Source organism: Tenrec ecaudatus, chromosome 1 (assembly GCF_050624435.1).
Source record: "Tenrec ecaudatus isolate mTenEca1 chromosome 1, mTenEca1.hap1, whole genome shotgun sequence".
NCBI classification, from domain to species: domain Eukaryota; kingdom Metazoa; phylum Chordata; class Mammalia; order Afrosoricida; family Tenrecidae; genus Tenrec; species Tenrec ecaudatus.
The window spans coordinates 80,455,446-80,481,779 of NC_134530.1; the positions used below are offsets into that span (position 1 = coordinate 80,455,446).

Below are 26,334 nucleotides of genomic sequence, written 5' to 3' on the forward strand. Positions count from 1 at the left end.
CTCCATGTGCGCAGGGAGGGCGGGCCAGGTGGGGCGACAGACTGGGTCTGAGGACAGGTGTTATCTCGGTGGGGAGCGGTCACTGGAGCACACCAGAAGTCTTGGGCAGGATGGCTGCTGGGTGCCTCCAAGGGTCAGACTGGGCACCTGGCACCGTGTCAGTCATGCAATTTCTGCTCCACCTGCAGACTGGTTATGCAAGATGCATGAAAACATCTCTATTAAAAAAATCTGGCAGTTTCTAAAAATGACAACTCCTCCCTGTTGGAATTGTTGTTGTTGGACTACATTAGGGCAAAGCCACCGGCAGAGTTGCAGACAGCAGCTGCTGGAAGTCAAGTGGTCACCGGCAAGGAAGCGCTGTTTATTTCAGGACAACATAAGCAAAACTGGGGCCGGAGGTCCAGGGAGGCAGGGGTGGGAGGTGCTGCTTCCATAGGAAATAAGGAGGGTGGGTAGTGGCAATTTCACTCCTGAATGGGGGCTCTGGAGACGGAGCTGCCAGTGAGAAGACCCCAAGACACATCACCACCTGTGACTCGCCATGTCTACACCACCTTCTGTGGGGGTGGGGGTAGACGGAGAGGTGGGGCGGGGGAGGGACGAAGGCTCAGAATCAAACTTAAAACATCACACCCAAAACTGCTGAACATCAGAACTCTGTAAGATTTCCCATCTGCCTGCGAGTTCCTCCAAGGTCACAGTTCGGCTCCTTAAAGCGGGGCCCCGGCACCCACCCCATTCCTGTGTGCCTGACAACAGGCATCGTGAGCCTGCAGGGGACATGCTGCTGCCCGGGAGTCCGCACACAACAACGCAGTAAGAACCAAAAGGCTCACCAGGCACTGGCTGTGACCCTGACTTGGCACAGCTCAGTGGCAGCGGCACCTGGCACTTCTCAGGGCTCCCCTCGTTCTTGCAAAGCAAGTAAAAAAACAGGTAGAAGATGGAACCGGAGGTCTGCAGCTCAACGCAGGGCGCACAGAGCACAGGAGGCACACTGTCACCGCCACGCCCAGGTCCCCACCCCTGCAGGAGCTGGCTTCCAGGCTGAAATCCGTGACCTATGCACATGGCCACACTCGGGAAATACAATTAAGTGGATGGTGGGTCGACTACTTTCTGGAAGAAGAAACCTTCAGCCTGGCCCCTGTCTTCGCAGGGCTAACGAGACATGACGTCTCATGGTCCTCCCCTGTGGTCAAAGTGCCACGAGGTCCACGCAGGATGCAGGATGCGTCGCCCATTTCAGACCTGGAGCCCCGCGGACAACCGGTACCCAGGGGCCAGGAACCGAGGGTTGGGCTTAAGCTAATGACTGCAGGTCATGTGATTCAAGACTACAGTTTATTCAATGTGTCTCCGAGTGTTAAAAAGTCAAACTGCAGTAAAATCGCGCCTTAAAGTGCTCGTTATTTTGGTATTTAAAATTCGTTGTGGGGGAAACTCCTAGCTTTGTGAGGGACCCATGTGAAGAATGCACCCTGTACTTCTGGAGAACACAGCGTTTTTATTGCTCTTCTCACTCTCAAATGACGTCAGAAAAATAGCTTAAAGAGCACAACAATCATTTCCAAGTTTTGATCATGGCAACATTTCAGTGAGACCCACGCTTATGCCCAGAGAAGCCATCCACACCGGTCTGAGATTCTGTACAAATAGGGAGACATATTAAATACAAAGGTCCATGTAAACAGAATTCCGTAACTACTACTGTACAACCATGAAAATGAACTTTATCGCACATCTTTACATCAGTTTAAATCAGATATTCCTATTCAATGTTACTGCAAGATTAAAAATTTGCCCCCACACATCTAAAGGCAGCTTGCTTTTTTGTTTTTCTCTTTAATATAAAAACCAAAGGTATTTCATTTGTAAGCATCCTAGAGGAAGCAACAGCTCGCCCTCACTCCTGTTTGCTCATGTAACAAAAAGCCCGCCGCCGCCGGCTTTATTTCCTAAAACCTCCACCAAAGTGGGGATCCCCACGGGAGAGCGGAGCCACATGCCCGAGTGCCCTGGTGCCAGACAGCTCCTGAGCCTCCGAGTGGCCAGAGTGCTTCCTCTTAACAACACGGCCGCCCACTGCTGGGGAGTGTTCCCAGCTCCACCTCCAGGCTCTGCGGAAGGGCTGAGGCGAGATTCTGATTTCAAAAAGGTGGTGTGCATCCCCTGACTCTGCTGACTGCATGTTCTTCTACGGGTCCACATCATCAAGGTCACCTCTTAAATCACCAATCATCATGGGGGATTCAGAGCCCTGGGCGAAGAAAGAGAAGCTCAAGTCACACTCACCCCTCCCCGCCTGTGCGCGTGGTGAATTTCCAAAGGCAAGGCATTCTGTACAAATGGAGGGCAGCACTTTGGGCCCCTGGGCCCCGCACAGCCACACGGCCTGTTATACCTGCTGCAAACGCCTCTCCCCGTTCTCGTTGGCAGGACTGCTCTCTGACCCATTACTGCTTCCTGATTGCTCCTTCTCATTCAGCAAAGCTGTGGCGTATGCCAGTGTGTCCTGCAGGAGATACGCACACAAGAAGGGAGTCATGGGGTGTGCAGAAGCAGCAGCAATCACCAGGGTGCTCTGAGTGGGGCTCCCACAGCCACCAGGGCTCCCAGCTCTGCCTTGGCCCCGCGCCGGGAACAGACTGGCAGGGCCGGGCTCCTTTCTGCTGAGTGGAAACACTCCGGGAAATCTTCTCCCTGGCTCAACAGCTGTGCCTGCTAGCGCCCTCTTGTGCAGCCCACACCCCTCTTTTTGAGGCCACAGAGTGAAAAGCCCACCCCACCATTAGAAAGGGAATCCTCACCTGAGCGGAAATCGTTCGCTGAAAGGTTTTTCCAGTTGACGTTTCGTTAGAGACGTTGCTCTGTGGTGTCCAGTAATGTTCTGACATCTGGGATGAAAAGAGGTCAAAGAGGCTGTCAGAGACGAACGTCCCTCCCAGGGCTCCAGTCTCTTCCATGAGATGTTCTGACAACATCTACAACACAGCTGAACGTGGATATGAAACGAGCCAGCCCTGCCACCACACCAGGGGATGATTTCATGGAAGGTTCCTGATCACTGTCAAGGCCTCCACAAAATAACAATTCTTCTAGAGCCCTTCCTTTCCAGCCCGTGTGCCCTGGAGCCTCATGCTTTCACGCAAAAATGCAACACCTACAGGCAGCTATCAACTACACCACACCAGCGTGTGAAGTCTGAAAAGCTTCTGGGCCCCGTCTCTACATTAAGAGGATTTCGCCTGCTAATAGGAAGGGTTCTTAGCGAATCCTATGATACAGTCTAAGACAGTGGTTCTCAACCTTCTAATGCCACGACCCTTTAATACAGCTCCTCATGTTGTGGTGAACACCCCCCCCCCCCAACCATAAAGTCATTCCGTTGCTGCTTCATCACTGTGATTTTGCTGCTGCGATGAATCGGGTGACCCACAGGCTGAGAACTGCTGGCCTAAGACGTTCAAAATTCAGTTACCTTCTTTTGTAGCCACTGCACAGCCCAGCTCCAGTGATGGGAATTCTCCTTGAAATATTCTTTAGCAGCAGGACACCTGGTCATCGGAGAATATTCTTATCAGCGAAATGCTTTCTGGGCAGCTGTGTACGTTTGTTTAACTTACTGGGCCTTTTATTGTGACATGTGCTGTTTTCATGGAAATCCAGTTTCCTGTACTTTCGTTGTGAACAGGTAATACATTCAAGGGCTTACCTTTCCAAAGGCACCTAAAGGTATGTCTACAGTGACATGCCTCTGATTATCTGACTCCCAAGACTCATCTCTATGACAATTCTGAGTTCTTCATCCACAAATCAATGGAAAACAAAATGGGACCTACCCAACCAATGGAGTATCATTCATCATGAAGAAAAACAAAGCCCTGATACATACTAGGACACAGATAAACTTTGAAATCACGATGCTAAATGAAGTCAGTCAGCCACAAAAGGACAAATATTGCATGATCTTATTTTTACAAACTATCTGAGAGCAGGCAGACACACAAAGATCAAAGCCTATCGGTGGTCCTCAGGAGGGCATGGGCTAGCGCTCCTGTTTGGGATGGTGGGCTTTTAGAAACCGATACTGATGATGGCTGCATAATACAGTGAACGATACTGCACACTTAGAAACTGCCAAAAGGACAAAACAAAACTCCAAGTTCAGAACAAAACAAAAAAATTCTAGGTGGAGAAAAAGTTGGAAAACAAAACACAAAAACCCACAACAAATGGTGCAGACTCTTGGACGCAGTAAAGTCAGTCTTTACGTTCTGTGACTTCAAGGCTAAGAAAGGAGTGAAGGAAGGAAGAAAACATTCGTGAACTGTGGACTCGGAGCAGTGGCACCCCTCCCCGGTATATTCTCGTTTGCAAACCTAGGAAGACTATGGGGGTGATACTGCCATTGATGTGTTTGTATGATAGATGTGTTATGATTATGAAGTGTACACAGGTATTTGATTTTTTACTATTTTCACTGATATTTGAACGGAGTTATCTGCTTCTGTCGGATATATACCATCTGTCCCCAAACTGCTTAGAAATGCCACTCTTTAGGCAGATACTGATGGTGGTATGCTGCCACTATGAAGCCTAATCAATGAACCAACAGTGACGATAGAACAATACCCACCTGTGTCTACGATGCACCAGTATGTCATTTAGATAACACCTGTGTGTATGGGGCTCTTGTGTACTCATATCTGCTTAGAAAGCCCTGCTACAGATTGAGTCAGAGAGCTTTCGTTAGTCAAAGAGCCAATGACGGCTTGCTCAATAACCCTGGGTTATCACCAGCCCTGTTTCACTTGCCGACGCACAAACAAGGGAGCTGAACTAGCTAACCCTCCACTTTGCTTCCAACCAACCTCTGTTCCAATACTACCGCTATGATAAGAAACAGAAGGCAGTACCTAGCCTCATACACTCGTCACAAAGAGCAAGTGCAGTAACGCAGCACAAGTTCTTGGCACAATCCTGGCTTTGTGGCTACAGGCAACATGACTTCTCTTGAAGGAGACCTTGAAAATTGGGGACTCAATGTGGAAGAGCAGGTGGCTACAATCATGAAAGAGACCATGTTTTGGAACGCTCCTCATTTCATCCCGTTGGAGGTTATGGGACGAGGTTTCTGCACTTTCCAAGCAAATGGCAAGCAGAGTTAGACTCATTAGGCTCTAAGGCAGGACAGGCGTTCCTGTGCACTGGACCACGTGAAGCAGTACTCACTTCTGGGCAAGCGTCACAAGGAACTTGACGCACTGGTAGCAGCGGCTGCTGTCCACGTGGTTGCTGTGATGCATCAGGGCTGAGGGAGAGGAGAGGAGAGGGTTAACAAGGAACGGAGCGGAAGGGGGCCTGCTGCGATCGTGACCCTGTGTGAACCACCCCGATCAGCACAACGCAAAGCTCGACTCGACCGATCCCCAGCCCACACCTCTAGCAGGCAGGCAGAAACACTACTGTTAAAGACACCAGGGATGGTGAAAACCTCACTCCTAGGAGAACTGGAAAGGACTGACAGTTACCCTGAGCGATCACTCAATCCCCAGAGCCCACTGGCACCGAGCTCACAGACACCTACATGTGGTCCCCGAGACGAACTCTTTACAGGCGCACACAGCCCCATCTTCTGCCCGTGGAGAGGCTGGTCGGTCTAAACCACTGGCCCCGTGGTTAGCAGCCCAAAGCCCAGTACACTAGGCCCCCTGATGATCTCCTTGAAGACCTCTAAGCTTCTCCATAGCCTGTCGTCTACCAGATGGGCCGATTATGACCATCAGCGTCGCTCCCCACATTTACGGAGCCTCCACTATTGTGCAAGGATGCACAGGCTGCGAGACGTGTGCTCGGTAGCTTACAGTCTAAAGGTTTTGAGAGCCTGCTCGGAGTAGCACGCATCACTGTAAAGGAGCGGCCCGGAAGGCCGGAAGGCTGTCCTTGCGAACCAATCCTGGCCCCAGGGGCCCTGCCTGAAAAAGCACAACCGCCCAGAGGGCTTTGGAGGCTGGATCTCTACGGGAGCAGACAGCCCCATCTTTCTCCAGGCTGGCTGGCTTGACCCACTGACCTTTCTGTGAGGAGCTGAACTCAAACCACAGCATCACCAGGCTACTTCTGCAACATATAGGAACCCTGGATTTCCTTTTAATAAATACCTAAAAAGAATCTAAAATGACTCAAATGAACTAGAAGGACAGACATGAGGACGGTGAGAACTACATGGATCAAAGGGCCCCAAGTGGCCTGATCTCTCTCTGGCTTAGACTGTGGCTCCAGGGGCCCCATCGACTTGTGGTGCCGCAGTCGCTGGGCGACGGCTGGAAGAGCAGCAGGGGCGGACCGTCAGGAAAGGGGTGTGCACACTTGCCTAGTAATCCATTCTCGGTCTCAAACACAAATTTGACTCGCTCTACTTGTATGGGGTCTTCGATGACCTGCGAAAGGAAGGGAACAGGGTGGGCCGAGGAAAGAAGGGGCACGCATCCCACACACTCGCTCCGCTTCGTTTCTCACTGCACACGTCCAATACAACAAATGTCACCGCCTTGTACTTCACAGCAGAAAACACCGACGAGCCCTTTCTGAAGATCCATCATTTCCTATGGGTTATGGATCGCCTAACTCCATGTGCACTTCTCTGCAGGTCATAAAGGCATGGCCTGTTTGCTAAACATCCATGAAAGCGTGCTTTACTACAGGCATGCAGAGGGCTGGCAATGAACTGTGTGTGCACAGTATGCGGTACATGTGCTCACGTTGATCTGACAGAGCCAGTCCCGCTACTGGGAACTAGTCTGTGACAGTACTAGTATCAGAAAGAGGCAAAGGAACTGGACACAGAAGCTTGTTCATTAAAGGCATGCATAATGGGTTTCCTTAGCCGGAAGGCTTGCTCTGTCCTAAGACCTGTATTAGATATTTGGCTTCCAACAGGCACACAGGCCCCTCTCCCTTTAAGGAGTCTTTGGGCTAGTCTCTCTCGCTAACATATATAAACAACCCAAAGCTTTTCATTCACTTTCTGAAGTACTGCCTGGCCTTCTGATCCCTGCTGCTTGTTCCAAAGGCAAGCCTGGTTATTTCCCCCTCAGGTGACTGCCATCGACTCCACATGTGGTCTCCCAACCCCCACATGTTCCCTTCTTTAGCCTGCCATGCAAAGGGACTCCTTTGGAGAGGCCATTCTAAAGCACACATCGGGCCATGCCACCCTTCGATGAAAACCCTCCCACGGTTCCTGTCACTGGCAGCAGAGACTGCGAATGCTGAGTGCCCAGAGACCACAAAGACAATGCTGACTCCGAACTGAACTAACTCACTGCCGTCGAGCCAAGCATGACCACAGTGACCACAATGAGAGGGCTGTGGGGAGGTGGACACCACATGCCTTGTTCGAGAAAAATGGGATGTGGGCCGAAACAAACCTATAGGCTGGCATGTGGGCCTATAGCAAAAGGCTACACCCAGCGCCTGAAGCCCTCTGTGATCCCCAGGCCACAGTCGGTGTGCGCTTGCTTTAGCTATCCATTTACTTACAATGCTCTCCACTGCGCGGTTCCGGTGTGCAGAGCCTGTGTGGGCTGGGGAGCCAGCGCCAGGCTCAGCTCTTGGCCCTGCCACTTGTAAGTGATGTCCTTCCCCAGAGTTTCACATCTCTGAAATTGGGTTGTATTTCACAACTGTAAAATCACCTTGTAGACTTCAAAGGCTTTTATAAATTATGGTAGAAATAAGTGATTGTGTTTTATATAACCATGGTGTCTTACCATCTTGGGGTTAGTATGAGGTTTAACAAGATAGCTATTTGTGGGTAACACTGTGCCTTGTCCACAGCAAAGCTGCAACAAGGTTAACCACAAATCCTTACTCCTTCCTCCCTGGCTCTGCAACTGCTTGCGTACTTGTCTGGCTCCCTCGCAAAACTGAGCTCCTATGAGGTGGACTTTCTCACCGCTTACCTCAGGGTCAACATGCAAAGCGCACGGCGGATCCTCACGGGGACATAGGCCAAATAAGCAGAAAGAACAGCAAGAGTGACCACGATGACTAAGCAGGGAGCCAGCACCGACGACTTACCAAGACCTCATGGAGGAGCTGGAACGTGTTCTTCAGCTCATGCGGGGGTGCGGTTTCTAGTTGGTTCTGAAATGGTTTTTAAAAGCACAGATAATCCAATCACTCTTCAATGGAAAGCACGCCGGAGGAGAATCTGTCACGCTGGGCCCACGTCCCACGCGTGCACTATCTGCTTCACTTGGGTCAACTCAATCCCCCTCTCGAGGAGACAGTTTCCCCAAGTGTCAGAGCTGGGAGCAGCACTCTGACACATTACTATGAAACCACCAACGAGGAGCGAGGGGGAGGGAAGAAACGGGGAGCAAACTAAGTCACCGATAAGACTCAGACTTCTGTCTTATGTGCATCCTATTCAGTTCTGGCAAAGGACAGCGTAGCCATGCGGATGCCAATGAGAGAGAGGGCTTTGAGGTGGGTGCACGCACACCGAAAGTCAGCCCATGAGCTACAACCCCCTCCCCGGTGCAACGGACGCAGAAAGCAAGGCTGTGAGTTTCCGAGTCCTCCGTGAGCTTCCACAAGTGAGGTCAGGACACGCACGCGGTCCCGGAGTAGCAGGCTCAGAACCCACCGAGCACTTTGCATACAATCCCTCACCGCGTGCTCACGACTGCTTCACAGGGGGGACACAGCCCCGGGCCACCGCAGCAGTCCACGGAGGTGCTTATGCACCGCTACCAACACACCCAACTACTCACGGGCGCCTGTGTGGAACACTAGCCTGACTACCAAGGCTATAAAGACCAGTACCGAGGGTTAGCAAGGGAGCACCCACTGGGCCGCTGGGGGCCCCTGAGGGCGGGGAGAGAAGAGGATGGTGGTAGCTAGGGTGGACTTCGTATGTTTTAGTTTTTGGAAAACAACAGTCATGTACAGCTACGTAATTAAAAATGAAGATTTGAAAGTAGGAACAACGAAGTTTAAAGGTTTTCCTATACCTCTGGAAAGCTGGTCAACAAGACAGCGGCCAAGTCTCAAAGTGTGGCCGTGGGCTAGTGGCTGACTCTGAGCCGCAGGTTTTCCAAGTGCAGTAACAGTATCTACTGCATGAGACTTGAGAAATTCAACAGTCACATGCTTGGGAACCATATTTGTGTCCAGGGAGTGACGTCTAAGAAGCTCATTACTCTCAATCACAAGAGAAACCTTGGCGGCACAGTGGCTCAGGCTTGACGGCTCACCTGCCACGCTGCTCACGGGGGGTGGGGTGGGGGTGGGGGTGGGGTGGGGCGCGATGGGACAATTCTAGCCTGTCCTGTGAGGGCCGCTGAGAATGGACCTCATAGCAGTCACAACCATCACTGTAATTAACTCTATTTAGGAAAGTGGGGAAAATTACTTTTGGTTTTTACAATGTTGCCTAGGGAAATGATTAGTAACTGGGGTAAAAAATAAACCATTTGCTATACAAGCACCACCACTGTGTAGTGATGAACTGCTATTCCTAACAGCCACCCGAAGACCATGGCACCCAGGGAGCACCAGGAGGGGATGGGGGGCTACGTTATGGTACATCGGAGGCGGCAGGGGCACACCCACAGAGGTCAAGTGAAAAAGACCCAAGCTTACACACAGTCAAGCCCCAGGAATGTTCACAGTGATTATCATACATGGTGGGATGAGCTCTTTGTAACACTCCTCAGTTCCTTGCATTCTAAAAAACACAGCTACGTTAAAAACATATAATGAGGAAAAACGGCTATTAGGGGGATGTCTAAAGCCTGGAACAAAGGCGTATTCTCTGAAAAGCCTCGAGCGAGCTCTTTCTGGCTGTCCAGGGCACCCGCGAGGCCTGACCTTGATGAAGTGCAGCACGGTGAAGGAGAAGTGCTCGTTGCAGAAACAGCAGTACACCACCATCTCCATGAGCGCCAGCAGCGAGCCCGTCAGCTCTCGCAAAGCAAACATGACCTGCAGGGGGAGACGCAAAGGCAGTTTAAGCTCCTCATGTTACAGCCGGGCTAACTGGCTTTCACAGGCATTTACTCAGTATCGCCAACAGTGCCTCCAGCAGGGGTCCCCCCCCCCACCACCTTTTTTTCTTCTTTTTTATCTGCAAGGGGTCTGTGGACAGGGTGCCGGAACATGTCTGAAATGATCTGTGAAAATCAGATTTTCTAAAGCAATGCCCCCTGAGAGATTAAAGTAACCACAGATCCAAGAAAGAACCAAAATGAGGTACACAGCACAGCACTGTGGGTTATAATTTTAAAACCAGCAGGCGATGGTGTGCATGGGTGCAGGTCACTGCAGTGCCAGAAACACACGAGGGTCAGAAAGTTCCAGTCACAAGGAGCTCCGGGAGAGAAGGGTCCCGACTGTGGACAGGCCACACTGCGCTCTTCCTTAGCACGCCAGAGACCAATCCCACTGACATTGAGACTCTGAAGGTTTACTAAGAGCAGACGCCTCGTCTTCCTCCCGGGAGCAGCTGCGGATCTGCGGTTCACAGCCGACTGAGCAGCCAGAGCTTCTCTGCATCAGGGGGCCAGGCGAAATCAATGGCCAAAGGGGCTCGTTCCTTACGCAGGACACAATCACTAACACAGCACAATAGCCGGGCGTAACAGGTACATACCTCTAACAGGTAAGGCTTCCCTTCGGACAAGAACAACAAGGCTTCCACTTCCTCGTGGAGGGGCAGCAGAGGGCTGGAGGGAGCAATGCTGATGGGCGGCCGTTGTTTAAACAAACCCGGAGCTTTAGGAGACCAGAGGAACAAAGCACAAAACACACCACTCTCACTAGGAGACATTTCATGAAACAGGTGCTGCTAAGACAGTCTGACCCTCCGATGTTGGGCCTTCGGTGTGTCTACACAGGAGGCACGCCGCCGGGCCACTGTGGGCCTGCTCTCCTTGACCCAAGACTATCTTTGAAAGAGGCAAAATACCTTCTGAATTAAAAAAATGCCAGACTTTCCTCTGGACAGACACGGGACCAACACATTTCTGTTCCTCACACAACTGTCCTCAAATCACGGCCAAGCAAAATCGACGCGGATGAAAAGGGGGTCACCATTTGTTGGGAAAACAGGGGCGTACACTCAGGTTTTCTTCTTCTTCTAAGGTTCATTTATTTTGTTGTTGCTGAGAATATGGCCCAGTAAAGCATACACCCAACCAACAGTTCCTGTGAGCACAATCTGTGACCCTCAATTCCTCGTCATAGCTAGCTCGCTCATGTTTCTCTCCTGCGCTCTCCGCCCTCATTACCGTGAACTCGCTGCTCCCTACGGTTCCTGTCTGACCTCCACCGCTGTTGCCCACGTGATTCCACGCATAAACTTCTGAAAAAAGAGTGTGATGGTTCAGGCAGACCTTTGTGTTAGTAGCTAAGCTTAACTGTCGTTTCGCTCTGAGAAGACTCCATCCAGGGGCCGTTTCTGGTGTACCTCAGGGCGATCGTTGCAGGGGTCTATGAAGTCCAAGACACCAAGGTACCTTAAAATTCTGTTCTGCTTTTGTGGGGAGCCAAGATGTTTTATTTTTAATATTCTTAGAATATTAAAGATTTCTGGTTAGAAAGGTCAGATGGCTGGGTCAAATTTGTGTGGCTAGGGCACTCCAACCCACGCCTTGGCTGGTTTCCCCACTAAATCAGCTGTTCCAATTACAGTGATGAATGGGCTGTGGACCAATCTTGAATCCTAGAGCTCTTGAAAACAGAAAGCTTTTAACGTAGCCCTTCCCCTTGATAAATGATTGATTCACTCTCTATAATCTAATGTGACAAATTAGTAAAGTAAGGCGAAGTTTAACACAAATCAAAATACAAGCTTTTATGTGCTGTGTGCACGTCACGTGGCCAAAGGAGAACCAAGTGATATCCATTGAATTGCAAGCCTGAGTGCTCTCCGTTCCAGGCAACACCAAATCAGTATCTCTTCATTTGCCTGGTGTATACAGATGTTGAAACTTACCAACATTCCTTTGGGAAGAGACATCAGAATGCAAAACCAATAATGCCACTGTATTGTGAAGATTCCCAAATTCCCGGGCTTGTGCTGAACTCCATCGACGGATCTGACACCACCGAAGAGAAGGAAGGTGGGCATTAGTGTTTTAGAGATAACATGAGAAAAAGGACAGGGCTTGCTGGGCCACAAATATTTCTCAGTGCTTGTTAGAAGTCAAAGCAAAAGAAGTCGTCACTGGTGTTAAGCTGGCTCAATCGTGTTTATCTCATATTCTGCAAGCCCCCACACACGTCATGTCTATCCTGGTGGGCCAGGTGGTTGTCCTGTTCCCTTGTACACAGGGAAAGGTCTGTGGGCTGGAGATCTGCAGGCCTGGCCCTGCCTTGCACTCACGGTGTTGTGTTAATGGGGGCAAGTTGTCTCATGTCATCGCTTCACACCACAGGAGCACAGTGCCACTAGCGACTACTCTGCCTTTGTAGGTGTGAGCGATCCAATGAAGCACTGAGAATGGCAGTGGCCTCCACAGTACCACACGTGCTTCCTAGCTACACCACAACAGTACTTCTAGGTGCCCTGCACAACTGTGCAGTTACAGGAGAGCCCACAGGGTCCCTGACACAAGCCCGACACACTGAGCCCACAGAGCACGCTGGTGTTGGCACGGGTTTCTAACAATGCAGAGTAAGAGAGCAGCTGGGAGAAGAAGCCGGCGCCGTGGCGTCTAAAGAAATAGAAGGCCTGGCACAATGCGTTACACACAGGGGGAAGCACGGGGCTTTGCAAGTCTGAACAAACCACCTAACTTCTCCGTGCTCCACTTCTGCCCTGTGTTGGGGCAGAAAATGGCCTATGGTGCAAACCTATACTGGGGTCGGACACACGACCAGTTCTAGCTGGCACACAGTAGGCTCTTTATTTTAGCACCCATCATTTCTGCATAATCACATTGTGTATATTTTAAATCCACTGAACAAAAGAGATATGATGGGAAACATACCAGCTTCACACACACACTATATATATAAAAATATAAAAATCACCAACGCCCTTCTTACAAAACAACTCTCATTTTTCTGAGTGCTCTATTTGCAATGTCATCATTCAGATTACTAAAAGTACAATTTCATATCTGAATTCTGGTCTCGGTACCAGTCTCGAAACAGCCTTGTTCCCACTGTTACTAAGGACATGTGGAAGGAGCCCTGGAGGCAGGTGAGTTCAGCTTCGGCTGCTAACCGCTAGGTCGGCAGTTCAAACCCACTAGCTGTGCCTCCAGAGCAAGATGAGGTCCCATCCATTCCTGTGAAGACTCACAGTATCAGGACTCCACATAGGGTTTCTAGGAGTTGGAGTCGCCTCGATGGCAGTGGGCTTGGTTTATTTTTGGTATAAAAATGTGGTAGAGCCTTGGTGGTGCAGTGGTTGAAACACACTCGTCTTACCAACTGGAAAGTCAGTGGTTGGGACGCATTAGCCATTCCGCAGGAGAAAGACGTGGCAGTCTGCTTCCATAAAGATTCGTAGCCTTGGAAAGCCTATGAATGGGAGCTGACTAGCTGGCCCTGGGTTTAGGTTTGGGTTTAGGGAGAAGGGAAATTTCAGTGCTGCCACCCTTGCTTCTAGCTCCCAATCAACAACTCCCTTTCCCTCCTTCCTGTGGCCCTCGGCAGTACACACTGGGATCTAGCCGCTCATGTACGCTGTAACAGGAACTAAACTCCAAAGATTCTTACAAGTACATATAGTACTAAGAATAACAATACGTATCACCAGCAGTGGGGGTCCAAGGGACCATGAAAAGCCAGGCCATCTGGGAAGCTAGCTGCAGGCATACCTGGTTGTTTTGCCGATTGATCCCCAGGAGGAAGCTGATCATGTGTCGCAACGCAGAATGCCGCAGGAGAAGGTCTCCTGCCCTGATACCTTGCTGTCATAGACAGTGAGAACGACAGGTTAGGGTCCTTTCCAGGTGGAAATGTGCCTCACAACAGTTACAGAGTCATCTATTTTTTCAAATGCTATGGTTTACACACAGAACACATTTATTACAACCTAGTTTTAAAGACTCTTGCATTCAAACAGCCTTATGTTCTTCCGAGTGGCTATGCACAGCACGGTGAGCCCCTAGCTCGCATGCAGACTCCTACTACCGTGGGCTAGTGGCCGTACGTAACTGCATCACAATTCTTGCAACTAACAGCAACCCAGAGAGAAAACAAATGTAACCCAGTCTAGGGTTTCAGAGAATACGCAAGGAACCCTGGTGTCAAGCCTGGAATAGTCTAACTTTACCCAATGTCTAGAATTATCTTGTGACTTTCCACTCCTCCTGTCCCACCCGCCTTTGGGGTGTGCATCCAGTCAAGCAGGACTTCTGCAGACTGAAGGGTGGGCTCCCTTCCTTCGCATCCACTACACATACAGGAAAATGCGGCACCAGGAAAACAACCACTTACCTTTTGTACAAAAGTATTGAAGAGGAAAAAGTACTGAGCACAGTTTTTACAATTTTCTGGAACATCTTTATCCAACAAAGCAAGCAGAACCTCCAGCAACTGATGAAGGCTTTTCAACTGGTCAGAGAGGAAAGACAAAATCACATGAAGGAAGAGCGTGTAAGGAGGACATTGTACCAGCATTCATTGAAATCAATCACTAGGAGAACGAAAGGGAACGGCAGGTTGATACAATCCAGTCCCAGACTGATGGAGCTATGCTTTGGAGAGCAGATCCGGAATGATCAGTTCTACCTTCCAGGGTAAGATCGTACTACAGGCGGCAATAAAGGAAAAGAAGGCCTACGCTGCCCCTAAATGTCAGCGTCAAGAGCACGAGCCTGCTGCCTACTGGTCACACGTTCTCCAGAGTCATCCCTGCCTCTTTACAAAGGATGGCGGCTTGGCGGACACTTACTTCTGGATCCCTCCCTCCTCTAGGCGGCTTCCTCACATAATCACAGATGCAAAGGAAAGAAACACACACACAGGCAGAGGGGCTAGAAATCAAGCCAATGGAGCAAATGGAGAGCAACAGCCTGACAGAATGACAACGGTAATATTGACTCAACTGGGAACTTACTTGAAAGCCCGCTGACGCCTCATGGAAAGCTTTGAAAAACATTTTATTTGTTTAGAAACCGTTTTGGTTATCACATTGCTCTTTCCCTCCCACCCCAACTATGGTTTTGGACAAGTCCCTACAAATCCATCTGAGAACTGGGGATTCAGGCCAGGCTTCCCCGGTGATGTAGCCGTCGACCTCTCAAGTACTCCCATCCTTCTGTCATATCCTTTTACAAATACAGTCAAAGTTAGCAGTCATACAGCACTTCAATTTCAAAGTGGGCGGCCAGAGGCACCATTTCCATGATGGAAGGGAGGAAAGAAAGACAGAATACACCAGCTGGGTATCAACGAGGGGCTACCGAGGCAGATGGCTCCCGTGTTGATGCCTCCTGACCCTTCCTTTCCGGCACCGCAGGCCTGCCTCGAGAGGGTGCAGGGGCGCGCGATCTGCCGAGGCCGGACTCTCCCGCAGGAGGCTGCACTGATGCCGCCTTTCTCCTGTGTGTCAGCGGACACCACGGGGAGAGCTGATGCAGCTTAGACATATTGCCCCAGGAACATCTCAGATCAATGGGAGTCAACCTGTCCACAGGGTCCTATGAAGGCAGAGCATACCCACCCTGACCTGACCTAGAGCAGCTTCCTCACTGCCACCGAGTCAAAGCCAACTTACAGCAACCCTGCAGGACAGGGTAGAACTGCCCCTGTGAGTTTCCGAGAGTGCAACTGTTAACGTGGGTAGAAGGCCCCGTCTTTCTCCCTTGGAGCAGCTGGTGGTTTTGAACTGCTAACCTTGAGGTCACCACTATGCCCCCAGGGCTCCGTAGAGCAGCTTCCAGTGACTTCTATTATGTATATTCTGCATCCAGGTAAAGTTTGCTTGAAGAATGGTTCTTACTGTCTCACCTGAGTGAAAACACTGCCTTGAGGAAACCTCAGCTACTCCTGATTCTGGGAACTGACAGACAATTCTAGGTCCTTCCCACAATGGCACACTGGGCTTCCTGGTTCCTTCTGGACTGAGCACAGCTCTCTACCAGCACATCCCAGGCCAGGCAATGCTGCAGGAATCAGGCAACACCCCCCTGAAAGAATTTGCTGACGGCTGTCAAGCAAAACCAGGAACCGAATCTGAAGGAGAGCTTCCAGACTCCTCTAGCTTTATTGAGCCACACTGCCTCTAGCCACTATTTTTTAAGGAGCCAATTGGTTCTGAAAATAACATTTTTCAAAGTTTTCCATGTAGTGTCAGCTGTTTGAAACAGCAAAGTTGGAAGTGACTGCTGTTACTTGCTAAGACTTAATAACTTAGTGAAAGGCCAGACTTAAAATGTACGTCATTTATCTCCCCCAGATTTGACATTCTCGGGAAGTAGAGGATAGTTAAGAAGTAGCATGGTCTGTTTTCCACGGGCATATGTCTAACTGTCAACCAGAAATCATGTTCCAGAAAACACAGTCAGCAAGAAGAATTTAGAGGAAAAGTAAAAAGGTTGGGAAATGAGAGACCAGAAGGAACTGTTTCGGCCAATGGCCCGAAGAGGAATGACACTATTTGAACTGGTCACCTATTACAAACTGGACCAGTGAGACAGCTTAGGAGGAAAGGCACAAAGCCAGGGGCGGCTCAAAGATCTGTTGGTCGAGACTAGAGTCTCTAGACCCGGGTTAGTCTCAGTTCAGAGATCTAAATCAAACTTCTGAGACAGTACTCTGAAAACGGGGGTGGGGGTGGGGGTAATTCTAGAAAGTAGAATTCTGAAGTAGACCAAAGCAGACCTAAACTCCCGAGGCTACTCTGGTTCCCAGGAACTGAGGAGGAAGGGACAGTAGGTTTGCTACAACTGGGATTGATCAGAAAACCAGGTGATCTGATGTGGCAAAATAACCAGACTCCAACCCCAGGTGCTGTTTCTGGTTATGTGCGTTTGCACACGAGTGTGGCGGTTTAAACACGGGACTGACCTTTTCCTGATAAAACAAGGCACTATCTAGAGTTTTCTCCAGAACGGTCGCTACAGCAATGCGCACTTCTCTCACACTGCACTCCAACAAGAAAATCCTGGAACAGAGAGAAATACGGTGTCAGAGAAACCAAGAGATTTCTAGCGCTCCAACTGTGCAGCTGGAATCAGCAAGCACCGAGGCGGGCCGGAGAAGCACTCTTATTGCCCCAAGACATGCAGCCAGTTCGCTCCCGTGGCGACAGGCGCCTCAGATCCTTCCGCAGCAGCTCTGCCTTTGCTTTCATGTCTGTCTCTGCCGGGGTGTGTGGGTATTGTAGGGGGGGTTTTCATCACAGGCCCCGCTAATGTCCAAGGAAAGAAAAATTACACAAAGGCCTCAGCCCCATTCTCCGGACAGCTTTAGCTTTCTTTAGTACGTGCTTATGGGCTGCTAAGGTGACCAGACGTCCCGATTTTTAACAATTTTTCCAGTGTCCTGCGGTGTTTTTAAAAAGTCCCAATTTTGGGAAAGAATGCTCGACAAGCTAGGGTATAATACGGTTTTTGGCTGCCATATGGCTATTTCACCAGGATATGAGTTCTATCAATGGTGTCCTGATTTACCAATGTTCAAATCTGGTCACCTTAATAGGGGGACACGGTCCCAACAGTGAAGCAGAACCCCTCAACACTGACAATGGCTTCCCTCTTCTTGTCCTCTTCCCCGGAAATGAACCCCAATGTAAGAGTGAACTTGGATGGAAAGGTGAACGAAGGCAAAGGACCGAACAGTTTACACATCCCATACTTTCAGGAGGAGGTGTCACCCTCCCTCGGCTTTAGACAGGACTCCAGGTAGCACCCGTGGTCCTCTCCTTGGGCTAGTTTTATCCCGTTCCTTCCCTCGCCCTCCCGTTCTGACCCAGGCTCCTCCTCGGTCCTCGTGGAACCATCAGAGACGGAGAGCGCTGTTCCTCCTGCTATACCCCCACCACTGGCTGCTCAGAAAAGGAACAAGGAGCGGTGCGAGACGTACAAAACCAAACACAACATGTCCACCTCGCGGGATCCTGATTTGTACAAACTCAAAGGTAAAATGACATTTCCAGCAAAAGCTGGCGGGCTGGGTGGAGCTGACAGCCACCGCCGGGGAGAAGGACACAGGGCACTGTGGTTTCAAGGCCCTCCCTGGCCCCATGGGACAGCCAATGACCCCGAGGGTGGGCGAGGTTGGCTTGGTAAGCATGGCTAGGAGTGACTAGAGCAACTGGATTGCTGACCAAATCACAATCTACAAAAACTCACAGGCCGTAGGCAAATACCCTACTAGCATATTTTTTTTTTGAGACATCTCAGTATTGTTTTTCAGTCAGAATTCAAACAGACAACACTGTAGACAGTGATGTACACTAGGGGGGGTCTGAGGGGTGGGGCTTGGTCTTTCTGAGCCCCCAGAGCGGCAGCAGGGTTGGGCTTGCCCACCAGGGAGTGCGTGCCTCTCTGCCTCACACGCTCCGCTGGCCCATGTGCCCCGGAGTCTGGTCCAAGAGGCAGTGTTCTGGACAGAGTGATTTGAGGAGATTCCCCACGAGTAACAATCGGGAAGTTAATTTCAAGTTGAAATAAAAAAGGTTACAAGAAACTTCCCATTTACACTGCAGCATGGACACAAGTTTCTGTGAATGAAAAGGTTTTCATACTTACTTTATTAGCTCTCGGCCCTCAGAACTAATAAAATACTCCACTAGCCACTGGCAGGCATCGGCACTTTTGGAAAGCAATGCTTCAATTGTGGCAATCCATTCTTCCGTATCAACCCTTTAAAGAGCAGAGAGAACAATGTGAGATGACGGTCTGTCTCCGCCAGGAACTGCTAGGTGTCCTTTGCATTTGCCCTTTGTGGGGTGGGGTGGTGGCAGGGGAGGTGCAAGCTCAACACGCAACGGCTACTGATTAGGGTAGTTCACTGTTCCCAAGAAGCCAATGCTTTGCCTTCTGTGCGAATTGCTTGTGGTGTCATTCTTGATGCTTAGACTTTACTAACAATTTTACCTTCTGCATCTTCTTTAAACAATTTCATTTGGGGAAAATGCCTAACCTGTAGCATTTTCTTTTGCTAAACTAATTTACATTTATAAAACTCCTACTTTTGGAATAGCTTACTATGTCAATATTATTATATAGTACTACTACAACCATTAGGAGTCTACGTTCTGGGGGGCGGAAGTCATTCATGCAGAAGAAAGATCAAGATAAAATGGAAATCGTGTGTAGACAACATGTGGAAAGTTTACAAACAAATTTCCTTATTTGACCTAATGCTAGACTTTAAAAGCCTTGTTATTTTTTCAATCAAATAATAAAAACAGATCTCACACATATCTTTGGAAGAGTCCACCTAAAATTGAGGTTGCGACCGCATTCACTTTCTTCTCCAGGTTTCCTCGACACCATTTCCCCAAACATCGTTCCACACACGGAGCTCACCACGGCAGCGGGTGAGGCACGGCTGGGAATGTCAGTGCTCTTCGAGCTGGCACTGGCCCCCTCACCCCGAGTCTCTCCTTGTAAGCCAGGGCTCCACTGTTCTTCCCGCTCTGCTCATCTACTCACAGAACAACCGTGCATGCAGAATGGATGGGGTGTCGGGCGGGCACAAGGACACCAGCAGAGGCTAGGCTAGAGTCTCCAGGTCCTGCTCAGAACACCCCGCCTTCCCGCACAAGCCCGCTCCTGCTCTCTAACCTGGCACTCAAGAACCCCCTAACCTCACCACATCCAACATGCACCTGAGAGAGTAACTGTTTCCCAGAGTAGAAAGCCTGATCTCTCTCCCATGGAGTGGACAGTGGATTCTAATCGCTGACCTTGCAGTTAAGAGCCCAAGGAGTAACCCAATAACCCACTAAGCTATGAAGGGTCCTTCCTTTGTAGCCAACCTCTCCCAAAATGCCTGGCTCTGGGCACGAGACAGCTGCTCTCTCCATCCCGGAGGCCTGCCTTAGTGCCTTTGGAGTCTGAGTTTGGATGGTCGTATAAAATCTTCTCAAAAGTGAAAAGAATGTTTGTTTTCTGATACGTCCAGACGTCCTTTAGACTACTTTTCAAACTCATTCTGAACGTAACGGGATCTACCTCGGTTTAGAAACAAAGTGCTACTGCCTTCAGTTCTCTTCGACCTGGTGCGCCACCAGCTCATTGATACCAGTCGAGAGGAAATGTTTCGGGTTTTCTACCTGTTTCTGTGCCCAGCAAAACATCCGTTTCCAGTTTCAGCCCTTTTTAAAACAGTTACATAACATCTACATAGTGCCAAGCACACGTCTAAGAACTTTACATATAATGATTCATTAATGTCTCAGAACTAGGATACAATGACCAGGATTATTCCCATTTGCCAGTTGAAAACTGAGACACTGCAAAATCGTTTATGGAGCGCGTCTCCCCTGAAAGGGAATTTCTTACATGCAATAAAAAACACAACTAGTCACTCGCTGCTCCTTAGGTAAGGTGGCCTGCTGCGCCTGTTCCCACTCCATCTAGGAAAAGCCCTCTGTTTTTCTGTCGGCCTTTCAAAGCCGTCTGCGAACACCAACATCCCACTACCTTCAAGAATGCCCATGTCTGGAGGGGACTTTTCCCACTTTCCCCACACCTGCGGTCCCTGTTCCCCACACCACAGTTAATTCTTTGTGGGTTGTTCCATTTATCTTTCTAATTGGATTGCTGTTAGCTGCCATCAAGTTCACTCCTGCCTCACTCACAGTGACCCCCACACGATGGAATTACACAGGCCCTAGTTCTGAGCCAGCGCCTAGGGTTGGTTGTAGGCTTTGGTGTGATCTATAGGCATTTCATTGGCTGATTTTCAGAACTGATGGCCAGACCTTTTCTTATTAGAGTAAAACTCCCTTAGTGACACAGGTCATGTCTTAACCATCTGATTTTATGAGCTGGTGTTTCTATAATGCTTGAAAAAGTTCGATTTACAAAATTAAAAAATTCAACTTCAAATGAATTAGTCTGTGCTTTTGGGTACAACAGGTACCCCTGCTCACCTGAGTTTCTTCTTTGTTCGTAGGTAAGTCTGGAAAAGGAACTGGATGGCAAGCTGTAGGCTCACCTTTGCCATGCAAGGATAAAAGGGATGCTTTAATTTCGTCTATGAGAAGAAAAAAAGGAAGTATTTTTTCAGAGGTTTTATAGGTCATCACCCCCTTCATTAGGAACTAAACAGTGACATGATATGGTCAAATGTTCTAAGGAAAAGCTAGCCAATTTACTATGGACAATGCTCCTTGTAAGTTAAAAACAAGCTAAGAAATGGCACAGCCTCCATTTCTTCTCTGAGGTCCCCTTGAAATAGGATGTTAAGTAAGCTACCAAGAGACTGAAAGCTTTTTCCTTACTGGCAACGTACATAAAATCACGGTCCTCGAGAAAAAAACTACTTGGCAACTGAGTAGTGTCTGATGACAAACCAGGAAAAGCCCAGTACCCAGTGACATCCCTTCATGACGATTCCTTGGAATTTTCTTTACAAACCCTTAACTGGCACTCAAGTCAGTAAGTGGAAACCCAGTCGGGCCCCTCCACTCGGAACACTGCTGACATTTATGGGACCTCTTCTTTGCATCTTAAATGTATGTCAACCACTGAGAGGAGTGTTACTGAGTGTCAATGATTCAACTAGCTACTTACAGCATTCAGTGACGCTAACGATAAAACAAAGCTGAAATAGTCGCTACTGTACACATCCCTATTCTTCATGAACTTCAGGTTTTCATCTCTCACCATCTACAAAAGAAATTAAGTAATTATTATTAAGAAACAGGATAAAATAGCAAAATTTAGAGGATATTTCCAGTGGTAAAGCATGTAAAATGCAATGCTTTAAAGCCCGTATTTTCTTTTCCACATAGTTTAAATTTTTAAAGAAAGGAAGCCAATCTTCCTACAGAAACAAAATGATGATAATAAAATCATCACATCCTTCTGGGTAATCCTCCCCCTCTCCCCCCTGCAAGAGGAGCGATGGATGAGACAGTAAATGAGTTCTCAAGTACAAACCACGCCAGGTTTTCCCTGGTCAAAGCTCAATTCTCTCTCTCCCAATGAGAGAATCCAGCATTTTCTTAAAATCTCTGGGCCTAGCTATATTTATTGTGAAACGTCATTTCGACAGTGTCCATATTTTTATTTTTAAAAACACAAACAAATTTATTTCTCAATTAAGGCGACTAAAAGTTCAAATCCTGGGCACCATCTCTGGGGGTCGGCTTTCCCTGCATGTCAGCTCAGAAGGGACGGCCCTTGTCTTCTTACAGCACCTACAGGTCCAGCCTTCCTAAGAGATCTCTATGGGTCTTGGAGGTTCTCAGCTCCTGGCTCTTCTTTCTCAGTGATCAGAACCTTCCTCCTCCCCTCGTGCTGGGCTCTCTCTTCTCATCACTTGTGAGATAAAAGGTATGATGTAAGCAAGAGTGGGACTTGGGTACGATCCACCACACACTGACTGTCCTATTAAGAGTTTAGGATTTACAACACATCACAAATGGTGGGCAATTACATCAGTTTACAAAACGGTGGGTAATCAGTGCTAGGACTCATGGCCTAGCCAAGTTGTCCTGTATTTTCCCCAAACTCCAAACTCACGGCCACTAAGTTGATTCCAACTCATAGTTGGACACAGCAGGATTGTCCCTCTGGGTTTCCGAGACTAACTCTTTACAGGAATGGGAAGCCTTGTTTTTCTCCCACGACTATTTGGGGTGGGGAGGACAAGACACAATCCAATCCATGGTGGAATGCATTCTCTAAGTTTCTGCCCTGGCCCTGCCCTAGTTCCAGACTCAAGCTAGGACTCAAAAGTCAATTCTGCTGAATTAAGGGCCCAGCCTTTGATCACTCAGGGTCTGAAGCCCAGGTTGATAGTCTGACGGTGGTGAATAAATCCCGGGTCTAGAATACCTTCTCTGACACCCAGTTTTTCCACCTGAAAACAGGAACTAATAAAGCCTGCTACTGCACAAGTGTCTGAAGAGTTAGATATTTGTTTAATAGTATGCAGCACACTGTAGACTTTCCCTAAGTAAAGGCTATTATTGTCTTACTAGTCTTACCTACGGATTCTGTGTATGATGTCTATGAGGCAGGACTGGAAGCAGTTATACTAAGGGGCAGGATATAATCTATTGGGACTCGGCTGTATCTTGAGTCACTCCTGAAATATAAAATGCTAGCTCTACACATGTTGAAAGGAGACAAAGACCTTCTTTCCAAAGTTTGTAAAGAGAAAGCTTTCCCCTTGAGTCGGCATGCTGCATTTCGATGCATAACCTCCTTACCTTGAGAAGGGAGTTCCAATGGTGTAATTATGCACTAGGCTGCTGACCACAAGGTCAGCAGTTCAAAGCCAGCAGTCACTCCTCAGGTGAAACACAAGGATTTCTACTCCTATCAAGAGTTACAGCCGTGGGAACTCACAGGGGCAGTGCCACCCTGCCCTACAGAGCTGCTGTGAGTTGGAATGACTCCATGGCAGCGATTTGTTTTGATTTTGAAATTGTGAGAGAATACATTTCTATTTGTTGAAGCCATCCACTTGTGGTATTTCTGGTATAACAGCTCTAGATAATTAAGATAACAACCATCTATCTTTAAAACCCAGTAGAAAAGATAATGACTAACATGAACGGGCAACTAACAAGCAGCTAGTTGTATTTCTACTTCGGGACCTTTATAATGAGTTTTGATTTTTAGATGGATTTCAATCCTTGACTTTTATATGGCTCTTACCTGGTATATTCGCGCGGGCATTTTCTCTACAAAGAGTCCTTTTTTCTCTCCTTTTTTAACCAACTTGGTTAGAATAGAGAGCCGGTCATTATTAGGCCTGTGGGGCCGCGGAGATGACTGAGGTGAAATTTCTGGTGAGGACGGAGCTGACCTAAGACATGGAATTAGAAAACTGTTTGTTGGGTGTAAGGTCGCTGTCACTTCCCTAGTTGTTACAACTTGCCAAACTCATCTAAACAGAGCTCTAGCCCTAACCGTAGTATATGCTGGGCACTTAAACAAATACTGCCAGGAGTTAAAACAAATTCAGTTCCAGGTGTAAAGGGGAAAAAACCCGCTCAATTCTTGAATGATTTACATGGATGTTTCTAAATACAAACTAATGTCTTACAAGGAAACAATGGCTAGAAGACAGATGAGGGGTAGAAAAACTCCCCTCTTTTCATTTCAGGATGTGTCTCTATCAGATTACACTCAAACAGTACATTCTTGAGCTTCCCGAACCTGCCCACTACAATCACGTAGCAAAGTACACACCAAGAGAAGAGAAACTTACAGAGATAGATCCTCAGCTTCCTGTCTTACAACGCTGACTCGACTTTTCTTTGGCAATACTGGGGAGTTCTGATCGGATACCCTTTGGTAGAAGAGCATGTAGGCATTCCAGTATCTTCGGCGTACATCAGTATATGGGTTTGCTTAATAACACGACATTAGGAAAGAAGCCTTTGTAAGTAAAAGCTTTTCTAGTTTTGACACTATAAAACCATGGGCCCATAAATCAAATGAGCAACTACTAATTACATTTGTAAAGTGCAAAGTTTAAAATAGAATGTGTGGCTTTTTAAGTGTACTGCACTGAATGGAACCCAGGGCACCACACACAGTTCTGGGTACCAATCACTCTAAGTGATCAGCGAGCTCACTTGGGTGGTGGGCGGGAATAGAGAAGGTAAGGGTTTCAAGTCCATTCTAAGTAAAACTAACATTTAAAAATAGGCTCTGATGGGATTATAAGTGGCCTCACCACCATTTCTGCATTGACTTGTCAAAGTTTTCTTGGTAAATTGACAACTATACATTGAACCATCAAAGGCTACTACACTAGAGGAACCAGGAGCATGCCATCACATCATAACCTAGGAGGGTGGGTCTTAGACCCACAGGGATTTTAAAGGTTCCCGGAGTATTTCAAAAGCAGGCAAGATGCATCCTTCTTAGGCTGGTATCAGAAGAGCTAGTCAGATTTCTGCAAACATATTTATTAAACAACAAATCCAGACTGGACTTTGTGATATACTTTTCCACATAACCTTGTTTTCCCCCAGGGGTAGGAGCTGGCAAGGCAAAGATTACTTTGCCACATTGTACAGCAAATGTGGTTTTAAAAATACAGGGCTTAAAAAGGTCTTCCTAATTAACCATATTACTAGACAGGTCAACGAGAAATTGGAAACCTTTCGTGGACAACTACTTCTGAAAAGATTTTAAGGTTGAAATTCTTAGTCGATTAGTTTTTTTCTCCTTGATATTCATATTCTTCATTTTCCTATCACCTCATCCCCTAAAGACATCTGGAAACGAATTTTATTGTTTTTAACCTCTGGTCAAAGACAGACCTTAGTTATCCTGCTAGAGCAACAGTTATATACATATAATTCCTTTTTTAATGTAAAGTTTTGTATAAATAAGATTTATATGTACACACATACACACACACACAGACTGTATTTATAGCAAACTTTAGAGTGATTGGATGATAATTGAGATGTCAGTAGTTTGAGCCTACTACCTGCTCCACAAGAGAGAGTCATAGTCGTCTGCCTACGTCTATAAAGATGGACAGCCTTAGGAACTCTGTGGGGCAGGCCTCTGTTCTAAAGGGTGACAATGAGTCAGAATCAGCTGAAAGGTAATGCTTAGTTTATACAAATTTTTTAAAAATTAGGTCTTTCTAAATAAGACAGACAGGAGGAGAAAACCACGGGACTGAAGGTTCTATGGGGCATGGGAGAAGGGGAAGTGGGGGGAAAGGAAGTGGTGTTAACAAACCCAGGGACAAGGGACCAACAAGTGATCCAAATCGGTGAGGAGGGTGTAGGAGGCCTGCTAGGGCATGATCAAGGGTAAGGTAACTGAGAGGAATTACTGAAACCCAAATGAAGGCTGAGCATGATAGTGGGAAAAGAGGAAAGTAAAAGGAAAGAGAGAAAAGAGCTAGGAGGCAAATGGTATTTCTAGAGGTCTGGATAAAGGCATGTACATATGTAAATATATTTATATGAGGATGGGGAAATAGATTTATGCACATATTTATAGGTTTAGTATTAATGTAGCAGATGGAATTTGGGCCTCAAGTACTCCCTCAATGTAAGAACATTTTGTTCTATTAAACTGTCATTCCATGATGATCACATTCCTGACAGGATCGCTGAAGACAAATGGGTGCATAAGCAAATGTGGTGAAGAAAGTTGATGGTGCCCGGCTATCAAAAGATGTAGCTCTGGGGACTTA

General features: G+C 48.0%; 1 protein-coding gene across 2 annotated transcripts in view; it reads right to left on the minus strand.

Annotated features, from left to right (window-relative positions):
• Positions 1-1,490: 1,490 nt before the first annotated feature.
• Positions 1,491-26,334, minus strand: part of USP24 (ubiquitin specific peptidase 24) — a 126,013-nt gene continuing 101,169 nt past the window's right edge. For both annotated transcript variants that reach the window (XM_075556713.1, XM_075556706.1), the window contains exons 51-68: positions 24,376-24,517; positions 23,820-23,970; positions 21,723-21,818; positions 21,080-21,183; positions 18,726-18,839; positions 17,041-17,137; positions 14,467-14,583; positions 13,845-13,937; positions 12,011-12,113; positions 10,667-10,788; positions 9,886-9,999; positions 8,089-8,154; positions 6,380-6,446; positions 5,239-5,317; positions 3,485-3,560; positions 2,814-2,900; positions 2,408-2,518; positions 1,491-2,263 (exon numbers count right to left, since the gene is read on the minus strand). In XM_075556713.1, coding sequence (XP_075412828.1) covers positions 2,201-2,263; positions 2,408-2,518; positions 2,814-2,900; positions 3,485-3,560; positions 5,239-5,317; positions 6,380-6,446; positions 8,089-8,154; positions 9,886-9,999; positions 10,667-10,788; positions 12,011-12,113; positions 13,845-13,937; positions 14,467-14,583; positions 17,041-17,137; positions 18,726-18,839; positions 21,080-21,183; positions 21,723-21,818; positions 23,820-23,970; positions 24,376-24,517 — 1,802 coding nt within the window. In that variant the 3' untranslated portion in view covers positions 1,491-2,200. The remainder of the gene's footprint in view (positions 2,264-2,407; positions 2,519-2,813; positions 2,901-3,484; positions 3,561-5,238; positions 5,318-6,379; positions 6,447-8,088; positions 8,155-9,885; positions 10,000-10,666; positions 10,789-12,010; positions 12,114-13,844; positions 13,938-14,466; positions 14,584-17,040; positions 17,138-18,725; positions 18,840-21,079; positions 21,184-21,722; positions 21,819-23,819; positions 23,971-24,375; positions 24,518-26,334) is intronic.